This window comes from Adiantum capillus-veneris, chromosome 12, assembly GCF_014529385.1.
Source record: "Adiantum capillus-veneris isolate H3 chromosome 12, ASM1452938v2, whole genome shotgun sequence".
Classification (NCBI taxonomy): Eukaryota; Viridiplantae; Streptophyta; class Polypodiopsida; order Polypodiales; family Pteridaceae; genus Adiantum; species Adiantum capillus-veneris.
The window spans coordinates 94,736,999-94,756,887 of NC_140942.1; the positions used below are offsets into that span (position 1 = coordinate 94,736,999).

At 46.4% G+C, this 19,889-nt stretch overlaps 1 protein-coding gene across 5 annotated transcripts in view; it reads left to right on the top strand.

Moving 5' to 3' along the window:
* Positions 1–19,889, top strand: part of LOC147446162 (putative triglyceride lipase) — a 172,384-nt gene that overhangs the window by 43,779 nt on the left and 108,716 nt on the right. For all 5 annotated transcript variants that reach the window (XM_086525447.1, XM_086525443.1, XM_086525444.1 and 2 more), the window contains exon 7: positions 8,292–8,356. In XM_086525447.1, the coding sequence (XP_086381573.1) occupies positions 8,292–8,356 (65 nt within the window). The remainder of the gene's footprint in view (positions 1–8,291; positions 8,357–19,889) is intronic.

A 19,889-nucleotide genomic window follows, 5' to 3' on the forward strand; every position in this document is an offset into this window, starting at 1 on the left:
GTGTGAAAGAACTGCCATTTGCAACAGTAAGCACAATCTTTCCAACTCCCTTGACCGGATAAGATGCATTGTTTGCACAAGTGATTGAATTCCCATGAGGGACATTCTCGAGAGAGGTAAACTAGTCACAATGAGAGGTAATGTGCCTTGTAGCACCACTATCAAAGTACCACACTTGAGCATTTGCAACAACTGACAAACATGCATCATGGACAAAAGGATCATTAGTGCACTCTGCACTAAAAGCCCATTCTGCATCAACATCAGCATCACAGTCTCCTTTCACAAAAGACTCAACAATAGTTGCATTTGTAGTGGAACCAGCATTAATAGTGGAACCAACCTCTTTCTTCTTAGCCTCTTTGGCCTTCAACTTAGGACACTACTTGATCAAATGATTATTAACTTTACAGTAATGGCAACGCATCTTCTTTTTGCCCTTATCACGAGAATTTCCAGACGAATTGCTGCTAGCAGAAGCATTAGGAACAAGTGATTTACCACTCGCAAAAGAATCATAAGAAATGACTACATTGATGTTACCACCTTTTCTTTGAGCAGCAATAAAGGCCTGTTTAACTGCACGCTATCTCGAAAGTGACCCTTGCGACAACAATGTGCATAATGTATCAAACTTGACAACTTCAGGATTTCCTTGAGTCATAAGTCTCCAAGTACTAGCAAAAGTCTGGTAAGAATCTGGCAAGGCACCAATAACAGTCTGCACAAGTGAACTGTCTGAAATGACTTCACCTGCAGAAATAAGTTGCTCATTAATATCCTTGAGACCATCAAGGAAAGTGTCCATGTAATCTTCCTGATGCATAATCTTTGACTCTAGCTCTTTATACAACAATGCAATTTTTTCCTCATTGCGACTTGCATAAAGACTAGCTAGAATATCCCAAGCTTGTTTTGCAGATTTCACCGAACACTTCACAGACAACGCAATCAATGCATGAGCCTGCGCATCTTTTATATCCCAACGAGCTTGCTCAGCTGTAGGTAAACAGCTATGGTAGCAAAGACCCTACCACCAAAACTTGCAACATCCTCAACATCGCCTACATCCTCAGAACCAAGACGTACATCAATGACCTGCACAATGTTCCAAACGTCCTTTGACACAAGGACATGTTGCATCATGAAAGCCCACGTAGGGAAATTGTCCCCATCCAATCTGTCCTCAGCAGCAAACATCTTGAACACATTTATGTTATTGTCAGCCATGATAAATGCTGCATTTGATGTGAAAACTGTCCGAAAAGAGGAGAAACGAAGCAAGAACAACACGTGCTATATAGCACAAACCGTAGAAGACTGTAAGGGATCTATTACGCAGAAAACAACACTAACATAATTTCTGTACAAAATGACGAAATAGCCTGTGCAGTATTGCCTGTAGTGGAAACGGAGACCGAAATGAGCCCAAATCGGAGAAAGTGAGCAGGCGTGTGCTGGAGCTGCTGGCGACTAAGCCCGGGAGGACGCAACCTACTCTAATACCAATTGTTGGAATTAGGGTTGCAGGAAAACACAACTTGGAGAAGACGAAGGAAGCTCAAGGCTCACAATAGAGTGTATTACGTAGTGTGCAATGGAAATATAAGATAGCCCTAGAGAGATGGACGTATATACAATGCACGGGGGAAAAAACCTCCTAGCGAGGGAAAAAATGCCCCGATGGTCCCTAAGTGTGTTCACATACATCACTACCACATGTATATGGTAACAACATGCATATGTGAGCATTTGTGTTGCATTGTGATGTGCCACCCACTGAATATTTCTTATTGAATGAGATACTTCTTGGAAGTCAACGACCCAGGATATCAAGAGTTCCGATTTGGAATGAGACTCCTTATTGGATGAGATTCTTATGGGAAGTCAACGACCCAAGAAATCAAGAGCTCCGATTTGGAATGAGAAAACAAATTGTCCCTCGGAATGTCCCTCTGAATGACCCTTGGAATTTTTGAGCTAACTTGAGTTGTTTTGTAGATTTGTTGTAATCGTGGACGATTACTTTCTTTCAAGAAGGAGGGATGTCACAAATTGCTGATGTGTCAAGCCACTGAAGAATGGAGCCAACCTACAGATCTCGATCGAGGGGCCTAAACCCTAAGAAGAAGCAGTAGAAGAAGAAGAAGTCCTACCAACTTATGGGACCCCGTCCGATGGGACCCAAGTGACATAAAGGCATTAAAACAAAGTTGGACCCTCACACACACAAAAGATAGCGTAACTAGCTGATGACGTGGTAGAGTAGTAAGAATTTCCACAATTTGCGCAGGACTGTTGACGTACAAACAGTACGGAATTCCGCAATTTGCGTTGATTGTGCTGAAGTGGCAGTCTATACGGATTTTCGTAAAATGCGCTAGCAACTTTTTAGATGCAGCGCCTTTGGACCAGATGCTTTTGAGTTTATTGCTTTTCATGTAATTGCTTTTGAGCCCAAGGGCCTTCAAATATGTGCAGAGGGCTCATTCTTTGGCACGCTTTGATGCAGAGCGCGAGTATCGGCATTGTACTGAGTTCAAGTAATATAAAGAAATACCGAAAGGGGCTCCAAGGTTTGGGGCCAGTACTCTCTGGGGTGGAATTCCGCCACTCCCTGTCACATGTGCTCTCTCTCTCTCTCTCTCTCTCTCTCTCTCTTTTAGTTCAATTGTTATTGAAGTGCTAAAAGTTTGTTCAGTTTGTTCAATTCCGCTGGCACGTGATGCCCGTCTCGTGACAAAGACGAGCCCATATGATGGCCCACCCAACTGCGTTCATCCGAGCAACCCTTGCTCACGATTCTCCCATGCACCACATTTTACACCCTCCCATTGACACAGGATGGAGCTAGCTAGCTTGATGCATCTTCATGGTTGTACTACCTGAGCATATAGACATGCACCTATCCCTAGTACTAGAGCTCCATTCTACCCCATAGATCGCGTCACAAACCAAGGTTTTTATCCTTATCCTTATGCTTATTCTGTACCTGTTTAGATTGTTTTTGTCTTGTCCGATAGATGGAGGACATACACACATGTATACTTGATTTGTCTCATAGGCCGACTTCGGCCTCACATAGACGCTAAAAATCTCTCTCTCTCTCTCTCTCTCTCTCTCTCGCGGGGCTATGGCATTGTGATTGCCATTTGGCTAGATATGGAATGAGATTGAGATGATGTGCATACATACTTGGATGATTCGAAGACCCATGTGACTTGCGTTGAAGAGATGAGACATTTGATTGAAGGTGAATTATTCTCTAGGTTTGGAAAAGTCTGCATGCTGGAAATCAAATGAGGTTTGACAAAGGATTTGTTCGTTGGCATCCTAAGAACCTTAGCATTGTGACCTGCATTTTTCCTTTTATTGCTGTGTACATCACCGCTTGAGATTCATTTTTGCAAGGCCTTATCAGAGGTGGTGGTGGTGGCTTAGTAGCAAGGAGGCCGTAGGGTGAAATTCACTGCAAACTACAACATTAATGGAGAAAAAGAGAGTTTTATAGATTAGCATCCACCCCTCCTATAATTGATATATCTTCTCCATGTTTGGGGGTTCCTTCACGAGAGAGGGATTAAGGATAGCTCTGAGAGAAAGGATTAACCTAGGGGGATCCTTCACGAGAAAGAGATGAAGGATAATGTCACAAACGGGAGCGCATTGCAATATAAAATACATTCGGATAAATAGGATTTATCACTTATTACTGAAGCCTGAGGATATAGAGAGAAATAGATAGAGAGAGAGATAGAGAGTGAGAAGATCGACACAGTACTGGGGACGAGAAGATGGGCTGGTCCCCTCCCGTAATAGTATCTTTATTACTGAGGAGAAGTCTATACAAGCACTTGAACCGAATGTATTACCACGTTCATTCTAGAATAAGACTTGATGGTTCCCAGAAGTCACGGCTTCCTATTCCTAGGGCAAAACCCTATTCCAAGGAACTTCCGTTCCTTATTCCAAATCCTCGAGAATCAAGGTTCTCGCCTCTGGATCTCAACTTCGGGATCACAACTTGAGAGACTACCTCTCTCCGGTCCGTGGATCTACTTCCCAAACTCGGGTACGAAACCCTTGGGCTGATCCAACTCTAGTTCCTCAGAGCGCAATCCTCTCTTCCAATCCTACACACAAAAGAGATGTGTTCTTGGGTTCCTTCTCGTAAATCAGCCCTGTCTACGACGTTTATGGGCTGAAAACGGAGAAAAACAGCAGCTTGTCACGATCGAAACACGCTCCGTAGGAACTTCTTCGCGAGGGAACTCGCCATTGGGTCTTGGCGACATCTGGTACACTTGGGGCAGCCATGGGCATCACCGGCAACGTCTTCTTTGTGGATGAAATTTGCAGCAACATCTTCTTCTTGCAAGAATTGATCTCCTCCTTGCGAAAAGTGGTCTTCCCTTTGGGAGAGGGCGTGTGATGCTTTTATATCTCCCTAGCCAGGGCAAAGATAGCAGAGCATTGACTGCTCGCGTAGAGATCGCTGCCGTTTTTTGTTTTTTGTTTTTTTTTTTTGTTTTTTTTTGTTTTTCTTTTTTTGCACTACTGCCAGAAAAAGAGAGAGAAAAATCGATGTCTGGTTTTTACTGCTTTATTAATCATAGGCTGTCCACTTATTAAGTGGGCGGCCGGTCACCTTTTAAAAATGGTTTGAATCTGTCCAAAAACTCAATAAAACCTTATAAGTTAAAAACAATTCTTTCACACCACTTCCCAGGCGTCCCTAGATGCAATCACATGCACAGTTGCAATGCAGACAAAGACTTCCTCGCTGCTTTCCTGAAAAGCAATCCCGCTTTCTCAAAAAGGATCTGTTTTTCCTCAAAGTTTCCTCTGAACCCATCTTCATTCAAGTGCTTGCTTTTCCTTGTGCACAATTCTAACACAGTTCGGAATTTCCTCCTGACTATGGATATTCCCTTTCTGATGCACCCGTCACCCACCTTGTGACGCATCAGGAATACCCATCACCTAGTCCTTGCCTACTGAACTTACGGTGCAATCTCCTTCACGATGCTCTATATTACCCATCCTATGACGCATCAGAGATGTCCGTTCCCGGATGGTCGGATACTTCTTCGCGATGCTCCCTGTCACCCATCCGATGTGACGCATCAGAAGTACCCGTTCTTGGTGGCCTTACAGATATTCCCTTTCATAGTGCTTCTGTCATTACTCTGAATGACGCACTAGGAATACTTTGTGCTCGGATGTCTCCAGTGAGAAAAACCCTCGCACTTAAAATTCCAATAATTCGTTTGGAATTTTTTTCTTGGTGTTCCAAGCGAGGAAAACCCTCTCACTTATAAATCCAATAATTCATTTAGAATTATTTTCCTTTCCGATAAAGCCAATTTAGCAACATCTCTCTCACTTATAAAGAGTTTTCCTCAACTGTAGAGATCCAATTGAACTACCGGGGAGAAACCAGAAAGATTTCAAATCTTGCTCAATGGTGAGTTGAGCTAGTCCTTTCTCAAAAGAGAACTTAAAAATTAAATTGATTAAAAATTCAAGAATTAAATACTTACCTTACCGGTTAATGTCCTTCCTCTAGTACCTCGAGCATATCCTTCACCAATCATCAAAGTGACGAGCCACATAAGAACTCATCATTCACGTCTTTCCGAGAATTTGTTAACTCAATTCCACCTTCTCAATCTCGAGAAAAATAATCCTCCTAGATATCAATCTAGGTCTCTGTCCTTGCGCATAATCCTGCGCTGTTAGTCCAGAGGGTATTAAACCTCTTGTGTCCTCCCACATATTACCACCAACAATGTTTTCCTGACGCCCATTAGTGTCTCTTCCTTGCGGAGGCCATCCTTGTAAGCATCTAGGACTCCTCGCATGAACATAAGTTCAAACTTAGCCCACTTAAGGGCGAACCTGCTTTAGGTCTCAATGATGTTCTCCCATATGTGGTTAAGGTAATTCCTGTTGGCAAATTTTACCCTTACGAACATAATAGTTGCAATTTATTCCAGCAGCGTGTAAATGCTACTTAACTTGCTCATGGAGAAACATATATCGCAACCAAAAGTTGCTACCGTAATGGTAAAAGCACATAGCGTACTCAATGGTCAACGACCATACTGTTATGATTGGACACACATTGGCATGGTTGTATACATCTATCCTTGAGCAACAGTTGAGCAGATGGGTAGAGGGTGAGGGCATACAGGCAATGGGAGAGGTCGGTTTCAAGAGAGGCTTCTCCACTCTTGACCAACACTTAAGAGCCATCATTGAGGAGGGTAGGGGACATGGGAGATGGATTTATTGTAGCTTTGTGGGTTTCCGCAAAGCATTTGACACAGTGCCCAGAGCCAGATTGATGCGAAGACTACAAGAGATGGGAGTGCCCAATGAGTTGGTTTGGGGGATCACGACTATATAGATCAGTGGTGGGACATGTACGTACTCCAAAGGAGATATTTGATTTAGTTAACTCCACTATTGGAGTGAAACAAGGCTGTCCATTGTCTCCTACCCTATTTGGTATGTATATAGATGAGGTTTCTGATTACATTGACAACAGAGGTGCACAACTAGCAGGGACATGGATTCCATTGTTGTTATATGCTGATGATATTGTATTGATCTTTGACTCACCGGAGGGTATACAACGACGTTTGGATGCTCTACATAGTTTATGGTGTTTAACACCACACCGCAGTGTATCTGGAGATCAGCACCTGCATGCACTTGTGGCTAGGAGACTGTGGAGTACATAGATGCATACACTTATCTTGGGGTAGCCTTCAATGGGCCAAGGTTTTCTTTGAAGAGAGTAGAAGAGACTAGACTAAGCAGAGCATATGCGGCCTTGGGAGGATTGGAGAGGATGTCTTCGTAGGTTCAATTCGAGGAACCCCGAACAAAGCTTTGGCTCTTTGATATCTTGGTAGCTTCAGCTATGCTCTATGGTGGGTTCAGGTTTGGGGACCCTTTGTGGGTCAGGATGGGTGGAGAGGTATGTACTATGGAGAGGCCCTTGGTAGCTATGATTTCTCGGCTAATTAGAGCCAAGGCCTCCGTGCCACACGAGATCATTAGAGCTGAGTTATCAGCCCCCCCTATGGAGATAGAGGCGCTTACTAGTCAGTATCCTCTATGTAGAGCGTATGGGATACTACCAGAGAAAGATATGTCAGATTGGCCCTCGAGTGCTTGAGACAATTAGCTTTACAAGGGATGTCGTCATGGTTCCAGATACATGGCTTCAGCATGGACATGCTACCTCCTTCTCAATACTCCCTTGATGCATCATCGTTGTCTTTTACATGGATGGAGATTACACTCATTCGCCAGGACCTGACCTAGTTGGACACTAGGAGGACATGGATAGAGCCGACACAGGAGTTGGGCACGAAGATGGCTTTCTACAGAGAGCATCTTCTCCAACTCACAGAGGATGGGTTTGTGATTCGACCCAGCTATATGGATACACATATATCTCATGGGTTACGGTGTGCCATTGGTCAGATACGGACATCCACCAGCTTGAGATTGAGACTGGTAGATTCAAAGGGATACCAGCAGCCATCAGGATGTCGCCTATGCCATACAGAGCCAGAGACGGAGATGCATAATATATGTCAGTGTACAGTGTACTATGAGATACGGGGTCGCTTCCACTATCTATTCAGAAAAGGCTTCGGACCTTTCTCCAGAGTCATGAGATATGAGGACCAGAGATGTCTTGTACTGTATCTACTTGCGTTACACAGATACAGACAGTTTTCTGAGGAGAACTTGAGAGAGACAATCCCAGAGACAGATTACTGATTTTTTCACATCAGAGGAGCAGCCACCAGTGCAGTGCTCAGCTCATACTCACAGTCACGGTACTCTCATTGATCGAGCACCGGAGCTAGGGAGATCAAGACGCCCATGACTGAGGAGAGGAGCTTCACAGCACCTATAGAGATTACAGCAGAGGATTTGAGCCATACTAGCTTGACATCTAGAATGCATATGAGGATGAACACATCACCCATCATATCACCCTCTTGTATCGGGCACACACTGTATCAGTAATCACACATACCATACACATTTCCAATCAGTAGGACCTCTAGTTTCACTTTAATATCCCTCTTTTTTTGTTCCCGGACATGGTATCAGGTTCACCAGTTTGTAACGGTTTGGTCTCATAGGTCATTTTGGACTTTTTGAAGACGTAATATATCATTTCATTTCATTTCTCTTGCACAGGACATCCAAATTTCTCAGATTTTTTAAAAGGTTGTAATTTAATATTTTGTATATTACAGGAGAAAAGCATGAGGTGAGAGTAGAGCTAGAAGGCATGGGTGGTGGTGGTATTCTGACCATGGAGGTAAGAAATTTACTACATGTTTTCGGTATATTAGCTTTTTTGCCAGGACATCATATTGAACTTTTTTCCTGGATGAGTTGGCTATTTTCATGTGACTTATATGCTCATGAGCAGTATTCCAGTTTTTCTTCACAAATGGATCAATTTAAATTCTTATAAAGTAGTTCATATGAGACTGCCATTTGTTGCTGCTTGCAATTAAAGGAGAGGTTTGGTTTTCTCTTTTGAGAGTTATTGCAACAGAGGTGTACCCCTCAAAACCATATACAACTGTAGGAGGCTACAGTGTCACTTTCACAAGACACAGTTGCAGTTAGTACAATTGGTCTGGTCTGTTCACACTGGACGGACACTCTGGGCAGTGACACGTGGCAGGGATACGGATGGTGGCCTAGTGGACATGTGGCCAGGTCACACTTAGCTGGCTGACATTTATGAGCCGTTGAGCCGTTGGTGGCTCTTTATGATTGTATCTATGAGTAGTAGCCGTTGGGTCATTATCATTATCTTTTATGGTTGGTCTAGTAGTCGTCGTCTTGGTAGCGAGTCTTACACAGAGTCTTACACAGAGCACAGTATCACCATCCCTGCACATCTGAGCCTCGACACCCCATTTGTACCTGTGAGTCCTGGGCTGGAGCTGAGTGTGCTGCCACGCCAGAGTCTGTACATGGTTCTTTGAGATAGTCGAGTCCACATGTTCTGGTCCACTGTTGTGTTCTGTTGTTATCGATTGTTTCCGTGTTTCATTCTGTTTGAGTGAGTTTCCATTTGTTTGAGTGAGATTGTCTCGCACATTGCACTGAGCGGCACCCACACTGTGGAGAGCACGACACATTATCTACGCTACAGGTGCTCTCATTTTGGCGATCACGGTGGGACCTCAACTGAAATCTCACTTTGTGAGGTGCAAATCTTGAAGCTAGTTAGGTTTATCTAGCTTCGCCTACCTTCGCCAACCTTGCCTTGCACTGTTCTCCTCTCTCCTAGTCCAACTGGTCTAGTCTCCTCTCGCCTGGTCCAACTGGTCTAGTCCTCCTCGTCCCTGGTCCAGCCGGGTCTAGTCACTTACCTGGTCTGGTCTGGTGGAGTCTAGACCTGTCACAAGTTTTCTTGCCCCAAGCTTGGTTGGACTGGTGGTCGCTGCATGACACATACAAGGAGGTCAGTCGAGCGTCAAAGCGCACTACTGAGCCCTCTGAAGTACTATCACAGAAGAAGACCTTTGACACCTTGTAGAAATCCTTCAACCTCATCACCTATACCTCCACATACCACATCACCCATTCCTTCATCAGGTTCCCCATCTTCCCGATCACCTTCTCCAGTAAAGCTCTCTCCTATTCTGATACAGCAAGCTATAGAGCAACAGGCTCAGCAAGGAATCATGGAGCCACTAGCTAGTGTTTTGGCCAAGGTAAACATCAAGTTCCCTACCTTCAAAGGGCTTTCTTCAGAAGATGCTGACGACCATGCAAGAAGATTTGTATCTCTCTGTAGGGGACGTGGTCTGAACAGAGAAGATGCTTATTTGGTACTATTTCCATCCACCTTGGATGGCCTAGCAGATAAATGGTACAGTCAATTTGCAGAGAACCATTTTGCAACTTGGGCAGCCTTAAGACAGCAGTTCTGTGCAGCTTTCAGGCCGGGTGACTACCAGGAGAAGGTGTTGGATGAGTTGGCCAACATGGTGCTCAAGCCTGAGGAGACTTTTGCAGAGCTTATGACTAAAACTAAGTCGCTGGTGGCCAAGCTCCCCCAACAACCCGGTGAATTCATGGTTAAAAAGTGGGTGGAGAAGGCGCTTCCCAAAACTTCTCAGCAAAAACTCCGAGAGAGTCTCCGACCCGACGCCACTCTCGAGGAGTTCATCGCAGCTGCTACTAGGATAGAGGGGGCTAGGAAGCTGTTCAACAACTCTCCTCACATAGATACTCTCTCTGTGTTCTCGGAAGGTAGTCCTGTTGATCCTTTAACTTCTTTACGCAGGGAACTGGAAGCCCTAAAGTTACAGCGAGCTCTTCAAGAGGAGAGGTCCTTCTCTCTTAGACAAGAGAAGCCTCCAAATCATGAGGCATTGGAACAGATTAAGCGCGAGCTAGAAGAGCTCAAGTGTCAGCAAGAGACTAAGGCTACGGTTTGGTGTACCTCATGCCGCTCTCCAGGGCACCATCCACAGGAATGCCCCCTTCGGGTTTACTGCCACTTCTGTGAAAAATCTGGACATGAGGACAAGGATTGTTACTACCTCAAGGGATTGCGACATATACAGCAAAGTCTTGGTCCTTCTCTCCAACAAGGGCTAGCACCTGCATCCAACATGGTCTCGCCCTACAGCCATCAAAACCCGTTGCCTCCTCTACTGACAACACCCCCTATGCAGCAAGGTATGCACAACAACTTTGCACCCCACAGCTTTTATCATGCCAGTACTCCCTCAGTTCCCCAAAGTTTCTACACCTCAGCCTCCAACTCCATGCAGCAACCACCTCGTCCCCCGATTCGTCCTTCCAATCGGCCCATACTCTGCTACAGATGCAGAGAATATGGGCATTATCAGAGCAAGTGCCCTTTACCTGAGGGGTCCCCTCCTTGTCGTCATTGCCCTGATTCGAAGGATCACTACAGTAAGGATTGTCCCAAGCAAAGGGCATCCACGTCTTCAGGCTCGACTCAGAACCAGCCCGAATTCACCTTCCCGAAGATAAATTTGATTACTGTGAACACCGTGCCTCAACCATCACCTGCTGCTCATGTGGTTGAGCCACTGCAAGTGGAGGAGCTTGCTGGTGTCCTTACTCGGGCACAAAGAGCAGCTCTTGGTCTCAGTCTGCCCACAGGTCCACCTCGCCAGTCCCCACTTCCTCAATCTGGTCTACCTGACCCAAAGGACAAGTCCTTCACAATTGCTCAGAGCAAACCAACTTCCCTGTTATCTGACATTGATGGAGCCTTCTTGGAGGCAGTGGCTGACTTGGAACGAATTAAGGTCCCAAAGGGAGTCCAGTTCGAAGGTGCCAAGCCCACAGCAGAAGCCATCTTGAAAAATACTTTTCAGCAGGTGTCACTATACGACATGCTAAGGCTCGGCACAACACTCAGAAGTGACACCCTGTCAGTCATTCAGTCTTTGTACCTGGGGGTTGGGCCTAGTGGCGGGCACCTCCCTGTACAGCCCTTAGAGTCTTATTTGATTTCCTATCCAGCTGCTCCCCTCACCGATTATAAAAGTCCTCGTCTCACTGTATCTATTCTTGGGCACCAACTTTCCGGCGTCATCGTGGATGGTGGATCTGGAATCAATTTGATGCCCGAATTCACTATGATGGCCTTAGGTCTACAACCTACCTGACCTGCTCCTTTTACTGTTACATTGGCAGATCAGAGAACAGTCTACCCAGTGGGCATAGTCGATAAGGTGCCTCTGAAGGTACAAGATTTCAGTTTTAACTTGGATTTTGTGGTAGTCAATCTTCCCCAGGTAGAGGGAGGTTATCCCTTGCTGATCAGTAGGCCATGGTTGCGACATACGAAAGCACTTCACTACTGGGGAAACGACGCCATGTGGATACATACTCCTGGCTCTCCAATGCAACAAATTCGTCTCGAAGGAGGTATGGATCCGGTCGTTCAGCATAGCTCTTTGTCAGTAGAGTCCAACCCTGACTTGAAGCAGCCGGTCCCTCCTTATGGGTCCGATGAAGACTTACTGCAGTGGTTAGAAGCTACATCTTCGATGCCATGCTATGTAGTCTCTCTTCAACCCTTGCCAACAGATTCACCCTCTTCTCCTGATCCTACACCTGAAGCCAGTAATCCCAGTCAGCCAAGTGCGCCAGAACCAAGTGGGCCGGTCTCTGATGACCATCCTTCAGAGGGTCCCTTGATAGAAACCTTCGGCCTGGGTGAGCCTATAACACACCATAGAAGGGGGAAAAAGTCTCCCTTGCAAGAGTTGGTCAACACCCCAGTTCCCTCCTTAGCCTCCACTCCATCTGACTCTCCACCCATGCCGGAGCACTTTGAGGTATCTGAGGATTTACCATTCGCAGAGCTTCCATCAGGATGGTTGCAGGAAGAGTATGCTGATTTTAACATTGATCATACGCCAGCTCATAATGTCCAGAAGCTCACAGAGGCGGCACGGTCTTCTCTCCCTGACGCAGCCTCGCCCACTGCACCGCCTAACCCAGTCAGAGAGGTCAACCTAGGCGGCCCTGACAACCATCAGCCCATCTTGTTAGCCGCTTGGTTATGGGATCATCCCGCTATACTCGACCAGGTAATCTCTTTCATGCACTCTTTCAAGGATGTGTTTGCCTGGTCTTTCCACGATTTGGAAGGAATCCCAACAGAGCTAGGAGTCCACACAATTCCTCTGGTTGAGGGGGCTAAGCCAGTCAGAGGAAGGGCTTACAAACTGAATCCCAAGTATGCAGAAGCAGTCAAAATCGAGTTGGAAAAGATGCAAGAAGCAGGTATTATTGTACGAGTAGAGCACTCAGAATGGTTGTCCCCTATGGTTATTGCCCCAAAGAAGCAGTCCAACAAAATTCGCGTTTGCGTCGACTACCGGGCTCTGAATAAGGTCACAATCCCGGATGGATTTCCGACCCCTTTCACTGAGAGAGTCCTCGAAGATGTCGCTGGCCATGTACTGTATAGTTTTATGGACGGGTTCAGCGGCTACAATCAATTAGGAATACATCCTGACGACCAAGTCAAAACAGCTTTTGTGACTCCCTGGGGTATTTTCATCTACTCTAGAATGTCTTTTGGGCTTAAAAATGCACCGCCTTCTTTCAATCGCAGAGTATATCTCATCTTTTGTCCTCTGCTTACTGATCACCTTCGCATATTCATTGACGACTTTTCCACCTTCTCGGGTGCTCAATGTTCAACCCCAGTAGAAAATCTAAAGGAGCATCTTGCTCAGCTCTCTGCAGTCTTCCTTAGGTGCAGAGAGGCACGTTTGAAGCTCAATCCGAACAAGTGTCATTTTTTGGTCACCGAGGGCACACTGCTGGGCCATGTGGTTTCTGCTCAAGGTTTAGCACCTGACCTAGAGAAGATAGTGGCCATCTTGAAGTTACCTCCTCTTATACATCCTGACGACCAAGTCAAAACAGCTTTTGTGACTCCCTGGGATATTTTCATCTACTCTAGAATGTCTTTTGGGCTTAAAAATGCACCGCCTTCTTTCAATCACAGAGTATATCTCATCTTTTGTCCTCTGCTTACTGATCACCTTCGCATATTCATGGACGACTTTTCCACCTTCTCGGGTGCTGAATGTTCAACCCCAGTAGAAAATCTAAAGGAGCATCTTGCTCAGCTCTCTGCAGTCTTCCTTAGGTGCAGAGAGGCACGTTTGAAGCTCAATCCGAACAAGTGTCATTTTTTGGTCACCGAGGGCACACTGTTGGGCCATGTGGTTTCTGCTCAAGGTTTAGCACCTGACCTAGAGAAGATAGTGGCCATCTTGAAGTTACCTCCTCCCATAAATCCCAAAGGTGTTCAGAGCTTTGTGGGCCACACCGGCTATCATCGCAGGCTTATACGTATGTATGCACAGGTGGCTCAACCATTGACCCGGCTCACCAGTGCTACTGTTCCCTTCCAGTGGTCAACACCCGAGGATGAAGCATTTGTATACCTCAAAAAACGCCTCACTGAAGCGCCTATTCTAGTTGCCCCGGATTGGGCCCTACCTTTTCATGTGCATACAGATGCTAGTCTGCTGGCTGTGGGTGCTGTGCTGACTCAGCCTAGCAAAGAGCTCAACTTGGATCGTCCTGTACATTATGCAAGTCGCCTGCTCACCAAAGCAGAGCGCAACTATAGCACCACAGAAAGGGAAGGTTTGGCTATAGTGTATGCTCTACAAAAATTTCGTCACTATTTGCTAGGGGTCCACTTCACAATTATTACTGATCACCATGCCTTCAGCTATCTGCTTAATAAGCCACAGGTCGCAGGTCGAGTATGGCGATGGCTCCTCCTATTCCAAGAGTTTGATTTTGAAGTGGTACTCCGTCGTGGTAAGCAGCATGTAATGGCTGACCACCTCTCTTGCATTCACACAGGTGAAGAAGCTACCGGAATTGCGGACGACTTTCCAGATAGCAGTCTTTTTAAGATAGATACAACACCGGAATGGTACGGCGAGGTCTTACATTTTCTATCTACTGGGCTGTACCCAGAGAATGCATCTCCACTGCAGAAGAGGAGATTGCTGTTGAAGTCCAGGTCTTTCACTCTGATTGGGGGCCAGCTCTACAAATCGGGACCAGTTGTTCTGAAGCTTTGTGTCTCGCCTCATGAGGTGGAGCATATTCTGGAGGATGCCCACAATGGTCCCACTGGTGGCCATTACCCTGGTCACATCACCGCCCAGAAGATTCTACAGAGTGGTCTATGGTGGCCCTACATTTTTAAGGATGCAATAGCATATTCTAAGGTTTGTGATGTGTGCCAGCGCTGTGGGCCGAAGCCAAGTAAGCAATCCAACCGTCCTCTGCAGGTCTCGATGGCGTGGCTACCTTTTGAGAGATGGGGTTTGGACTTTGTGGGTCCAATATATCCCCCGGCTCAACCAGGTAATCGCAAATATCTGCTAGTGGCTACAGACTATGCAACAAAGTGGGCGGAGGTACTAGTGACAGTAGATTGCACTGGCAATACAGTAGCCAAATTTTTATATGAAAATATTTTATGCAGATTTGGATGTCCCTTAGAGATCACCAGTGATAGGGGCAGTCATTTTGTCAATGACATGATCTCAACTTTACTGGCCAATTACAAGATTTTTCATCGCAAGTCGTGCTCTTATTACCCTAGAGCCAATGGGCAGGCCGAGAGCACCAACAAGGTTCTGAATGCACTCTTGAGGAAAGCATGTCATCTCCACCCAGCATCGTGGGCTCAGGCTGTGCACGGCACTCTTTGGGCATACCGCACATCTCTCAAAGCAACAACAAATCACACGCCTTTTCAACTCGCTTTCGGTTTGGAAGCCATAGCTCCATTTGAGTTCAACTCCGGATCCCCTAGGGTGGGGAGTCTGCGTGCAAGTTGGGGCATGGAAGCTACTTCTATATCCCGTCTTACCTTATTGGATGAAAACCGCCTTTTAGTTTCTCATGCTCTGCAAGCGGAGCAACTTCGTCGCAAAGCGTGGCATGATCGTCACCTCAGAAAGCCAAAAATAACGCAAGGCACATTGGTGCTACTCTATCAGGCAAAATATTTGAAAAAAGCAAAGAAGCTGGTTCCAGCTTGGCAAGGGTCCTTCGTGGTGGAAGAGATATTACCACAGGGGGCAGTCCAGTTAGTCACTCTCGAAGGCGTTCCCTTGCCATTGGTAAACGGATCAAGGATTAAGTGCTATCACTCGCCCTAATTATATACACATCTACTGATGATAGCTATCCCAACACTATATGATTATTCCCTCCTCAGTTCGGTATTTCTCCCTAGCTTACCATTTTCCCCTCTTCCCAAATCTTCCTCATGACAGCTCTTATCTTTCAAAAACTCCCCTTGTTTCAATGTATGCATCAGTTACTGTTGTTCTGTCTCTGTCTCTTCTCCCCCTATGTAATTTCCGAGATTCAAGTCTCATCGAATAGATCTTTTGATTATTGGATATTGTTCAACATTACACAAGCTCAACTGCATCTCTCTTTTCCGTCTCTAATTTTTAGAAGCACTCTCTCACCATCAAATCTCTCTTTGCCTTCTGGGACTATCTTTTGTAAAAGACTCCTCAAATTGATTCAGTAATGATGTTTTCCTCCTGTTAATTAGAGCCCGTTCTGATTAATAAACCCCATAGCCGAAAAGATAGGCCTAAATCGTTATTCTCTTATCTCTGACAGCATTTATATCTGGCTCTATCTAGGCCTTGCTCTTTCTTTTCCCCCGCACTGTTCTTGCTTACTGAGCCCCTTGTCATCTCTTAACCTGCCCCACATTCCCAAATTCTCTCCTCCTACAGAGTTCCCATCCTGAACATGCTTGAATGCGTCTTTTTGCCATGTCTCAAGTTTTACATCACCTAACAATGCCTCGTAGACATCCACATGGAACTCTTCTTTCGATGAATTGGCACTTAGCATCTTCATACCGTTTGCTGCCCACTAATTTCCTTGCATTTTTAATAAGCCTCATCTCATACCTGCTTTTTGTCGAATGTGGATGCCCCTCCAAATTCACCACTAAATTCCCTCGCCCTCGTTCCCCTCTCCAAAGCTCACCTAGTCCCCTGTCAACTCCTCGCCCCTCCAGCCCTCGCCCTCGACCTTCCCTGTGGACCCTCTCCAACCTTCGCCCTCGCCCCACACCCTATCGACCCCTCGCCTCAGCCCTGCAAAATTTGCCCCATCCTTCAATATTCGCCCCAACACAAAAAATTCGCCCCAGCCTACCCTCGTAAAATTCGCCCCATCCTTACTAAACAGAATTCGCCCCTGCTCTATTTTGTTTGGATTCGCCCCTGCCCTATTTTGTTGGATTTGCCCCTACCCATTTTCCTCTTAGCAATTCGCCCCTACCCTCTCAGCACAATTGGATTCGCCCCTCTACCCATTTTCCTCTTAGCAATTCGCCCCTACCCTCTCAGCACAATTGGATTCGCCCCTGCCTATTTTCAAATCGCCCTACCCAGTTCCCTCTCAAAATTCGCCCATACCCTCTCAGCACAATTAGATTTGCCCCTACCCTAACTTCATTCGCCCGTACCCTAACTGACTCCGATAATTATTAATTCGCCCCAGATAACTTTCTCGCCCCTACACTCTTCATTCGCCCCTACCCTAACTTACTCGCCCCATCCTAACTTCCTTCGCCTAGTAGCTCTTGATTCACCCCTATACCCAATCCTCAATCAATCCTCTCGCCCAGCCCCACAAAATCGCCCCAGCTCCCCTTCTGTCCAGCCTCTGCCTAGCCCAATCCCAAATCGTTTACCCACCTTGGTCTGCAGAAACTCCACCTTGGTCTGCATCTGACTGATCGTGGTGCTTTTCCATCACTTGTTCTACTCAACTGCTACTGTTTTGTCATCCACCCGACCTCACCATGGCAGGAGGTAGCAAGCAACAAGAGAAACAGCCAGAAGGCAATAGCAAGAGAAAGGAAGAATTGAAGAAGAGGAAAGCTCTGGTTGCAGAATCAGAGAGCGAAGCAGAGGAAGTATCTGCAAGCAGCAGCCATGGCATAGATGACTTTACCTCCAGTGACCCAAGTGATGAGAGCTACAAAGCAGACTCAGCAGCATCTGATGATTCAGATGTAAATTCTGAGTCAGGTGCTTCCAGTGATCAGGAGGAACATTCAAAAGTGGCTTAGAAGAAAGGAAAGCAGCCAATCATCACTCATGAAATCAAGAGGCCTGCTTCTTCGAAAAATCGCACAACATTCTCATTAAATTTTTATATGCAGTAACCTCGACCATCTCTCAGTGAGGTGCTTTCGACTGCTCAGCTTCGGACTCTGGGCCTCGTAGCATTGGCTGATGCAGATTTACCTGATACGGTTCCAGCAGAGATGATACATCAATTGTTGAAAGACTTTCCAAAGGTCCGGGGACACAAGCTAACAGCTACAAGGCTTGGCCATGCCATGGGTATGACCAACTTTCCAGCTGTGAAGCCTACTACTCGCACTTTCTCTTTGCTGTCAAAGGATGCGACAATTCAAGCATGTCAAGAGCTATTGAGTTCGGATTATGAGCGAAACAGACGGCTTCTCGCAATCTTCAGGTATTACTTTCTGGCTCGAGATGCCAAAGAAGACAAGGAAAAAACTGATCTTCTCACTACCTTCTCCCACTGCGACGGGCTGTACTGTTTAATCCACACTATCCCGTGTGGATTCCACCAGATTCTCTTCAGCTCTTTGTAGACTAGGGCGAAAAGATTTCGGCCCCAAGTGCAGTTTGTGCAGTTAAGTTTTAAATGTTTTGCAGCACCTCTCTTGGCATGGGTCATAAACATACCTATTAACCCAAATGAAGTGGATGAGGAGCAGTGAACCTCGAAAGGGAAAAGGAAAACCGTGAGCATGCAGGTTGACCCCACAGTCACCAAGAAAAAGAAGATCAAGGCGAAAGTGGTGAAGGATACAGTGAAGTCTCTACTCTCCTTGCCAGTTTCTGAGAGCCAGCAGACTAGGGTACATCTTCAGCGTCACACGTCTACTTCTATCCCTGGTTCTGCTGTGCTGGCACCATTGTCTACTGCCGTTCCTCAGGACAGGATGGTCACTTCACCCATACAGGATCCTCTTCCTTCTTCTCCCATCTTCACTCATACACCGGTCAACATATCTCTCGCTCCACCTACAGCAACAATCTCCGAGGCACCTACTACACCAATTGTACCTACTTCTAGCTCGCCGGCTGTGCCACATGTGCGCCCTCCAGCATCACATGCAGTTGAGGGATTTTCAGGTAGGACCGACTCCACTTCTCTGTTTCAGCTTTCAGAGAAGTTACTTGAGGACTCCAAAGCTGCTATTGCCACCATCGAGCTAGGCGCAGAGCAGCTAGCTGCAACGCACCAGCATCACTCCGCCACATATGCAGCTATGGAGAGATCTCTGTGAGTTGCCGAGAGTGCCATCACAGATCGAGATGCAACGATTTTTGCACTACAGCAAGCATTGAAGATAAAGTCAAGGATTATTGATGACCTAAAAGCACAGGTGCAGGGATTTCAAGAAATGCTTATGTATGGTAACAGGCCTACCCAGGCTCCTGTGGGATATAGATGGACTGGGCCAGGGATACAGGTCCAGAATCCAGCAGGCTTTGCAGCACCAGTATGTCCCTCTCAGCAGTTCATGGGACACTTCCCAGCAGGTCCCTCTCAGCCCTCTCAGCAGTTCATGGGACACTACCCACAGCCCCAGTTCCAGTACTTTACTCAGCAGGGGTCACAGGTCCAGATGCCACACATGCAGAGCCAGAGTGTTCCTTGCTGTGACGGTGTTGCTGGTGCACACCGCCATGGTTGTGTTACTAGGCGTCCGGAGTAAACTTCAGGGCAGTTGCTTCCATCCGTTGTGCAGCAGATAGGTGCTACAACCACAGGAAGCCAGGTTATGCAGAGCACAGTCCAGCAACCGCATCATTACACAATCGATCTGATGGCTCCTCCCGATCCGGATACTTCGGGAGCAGCAGTGGCGACGACACTTTCCCTTGGCTGACAGGACTGTGCTCTTGCCCCACCTTTCATTGTACATATAGTTACTTTTGCAGTTTCATTCAGTTTTGGCTCACCGAGACGGTGACCAATCTTGTGGCGGGCAACCTGTAGCAGGCTACAGTGTCACTTTCACAGGACACAGTTGCAGTTAGTACAGTTGGTCTGGTCTGTTCACACTGGACGGACACTCTGGGCAGTGACACGTGGCAGGGATACGGATGGTGGCCTAGTGGACATGTGGCCAGGTCACACTTAGCTGGCTGACATTTATGAGCCGTTGAGCCGTTGGTGGCTCTTTATGATTGTATCTATGAGTA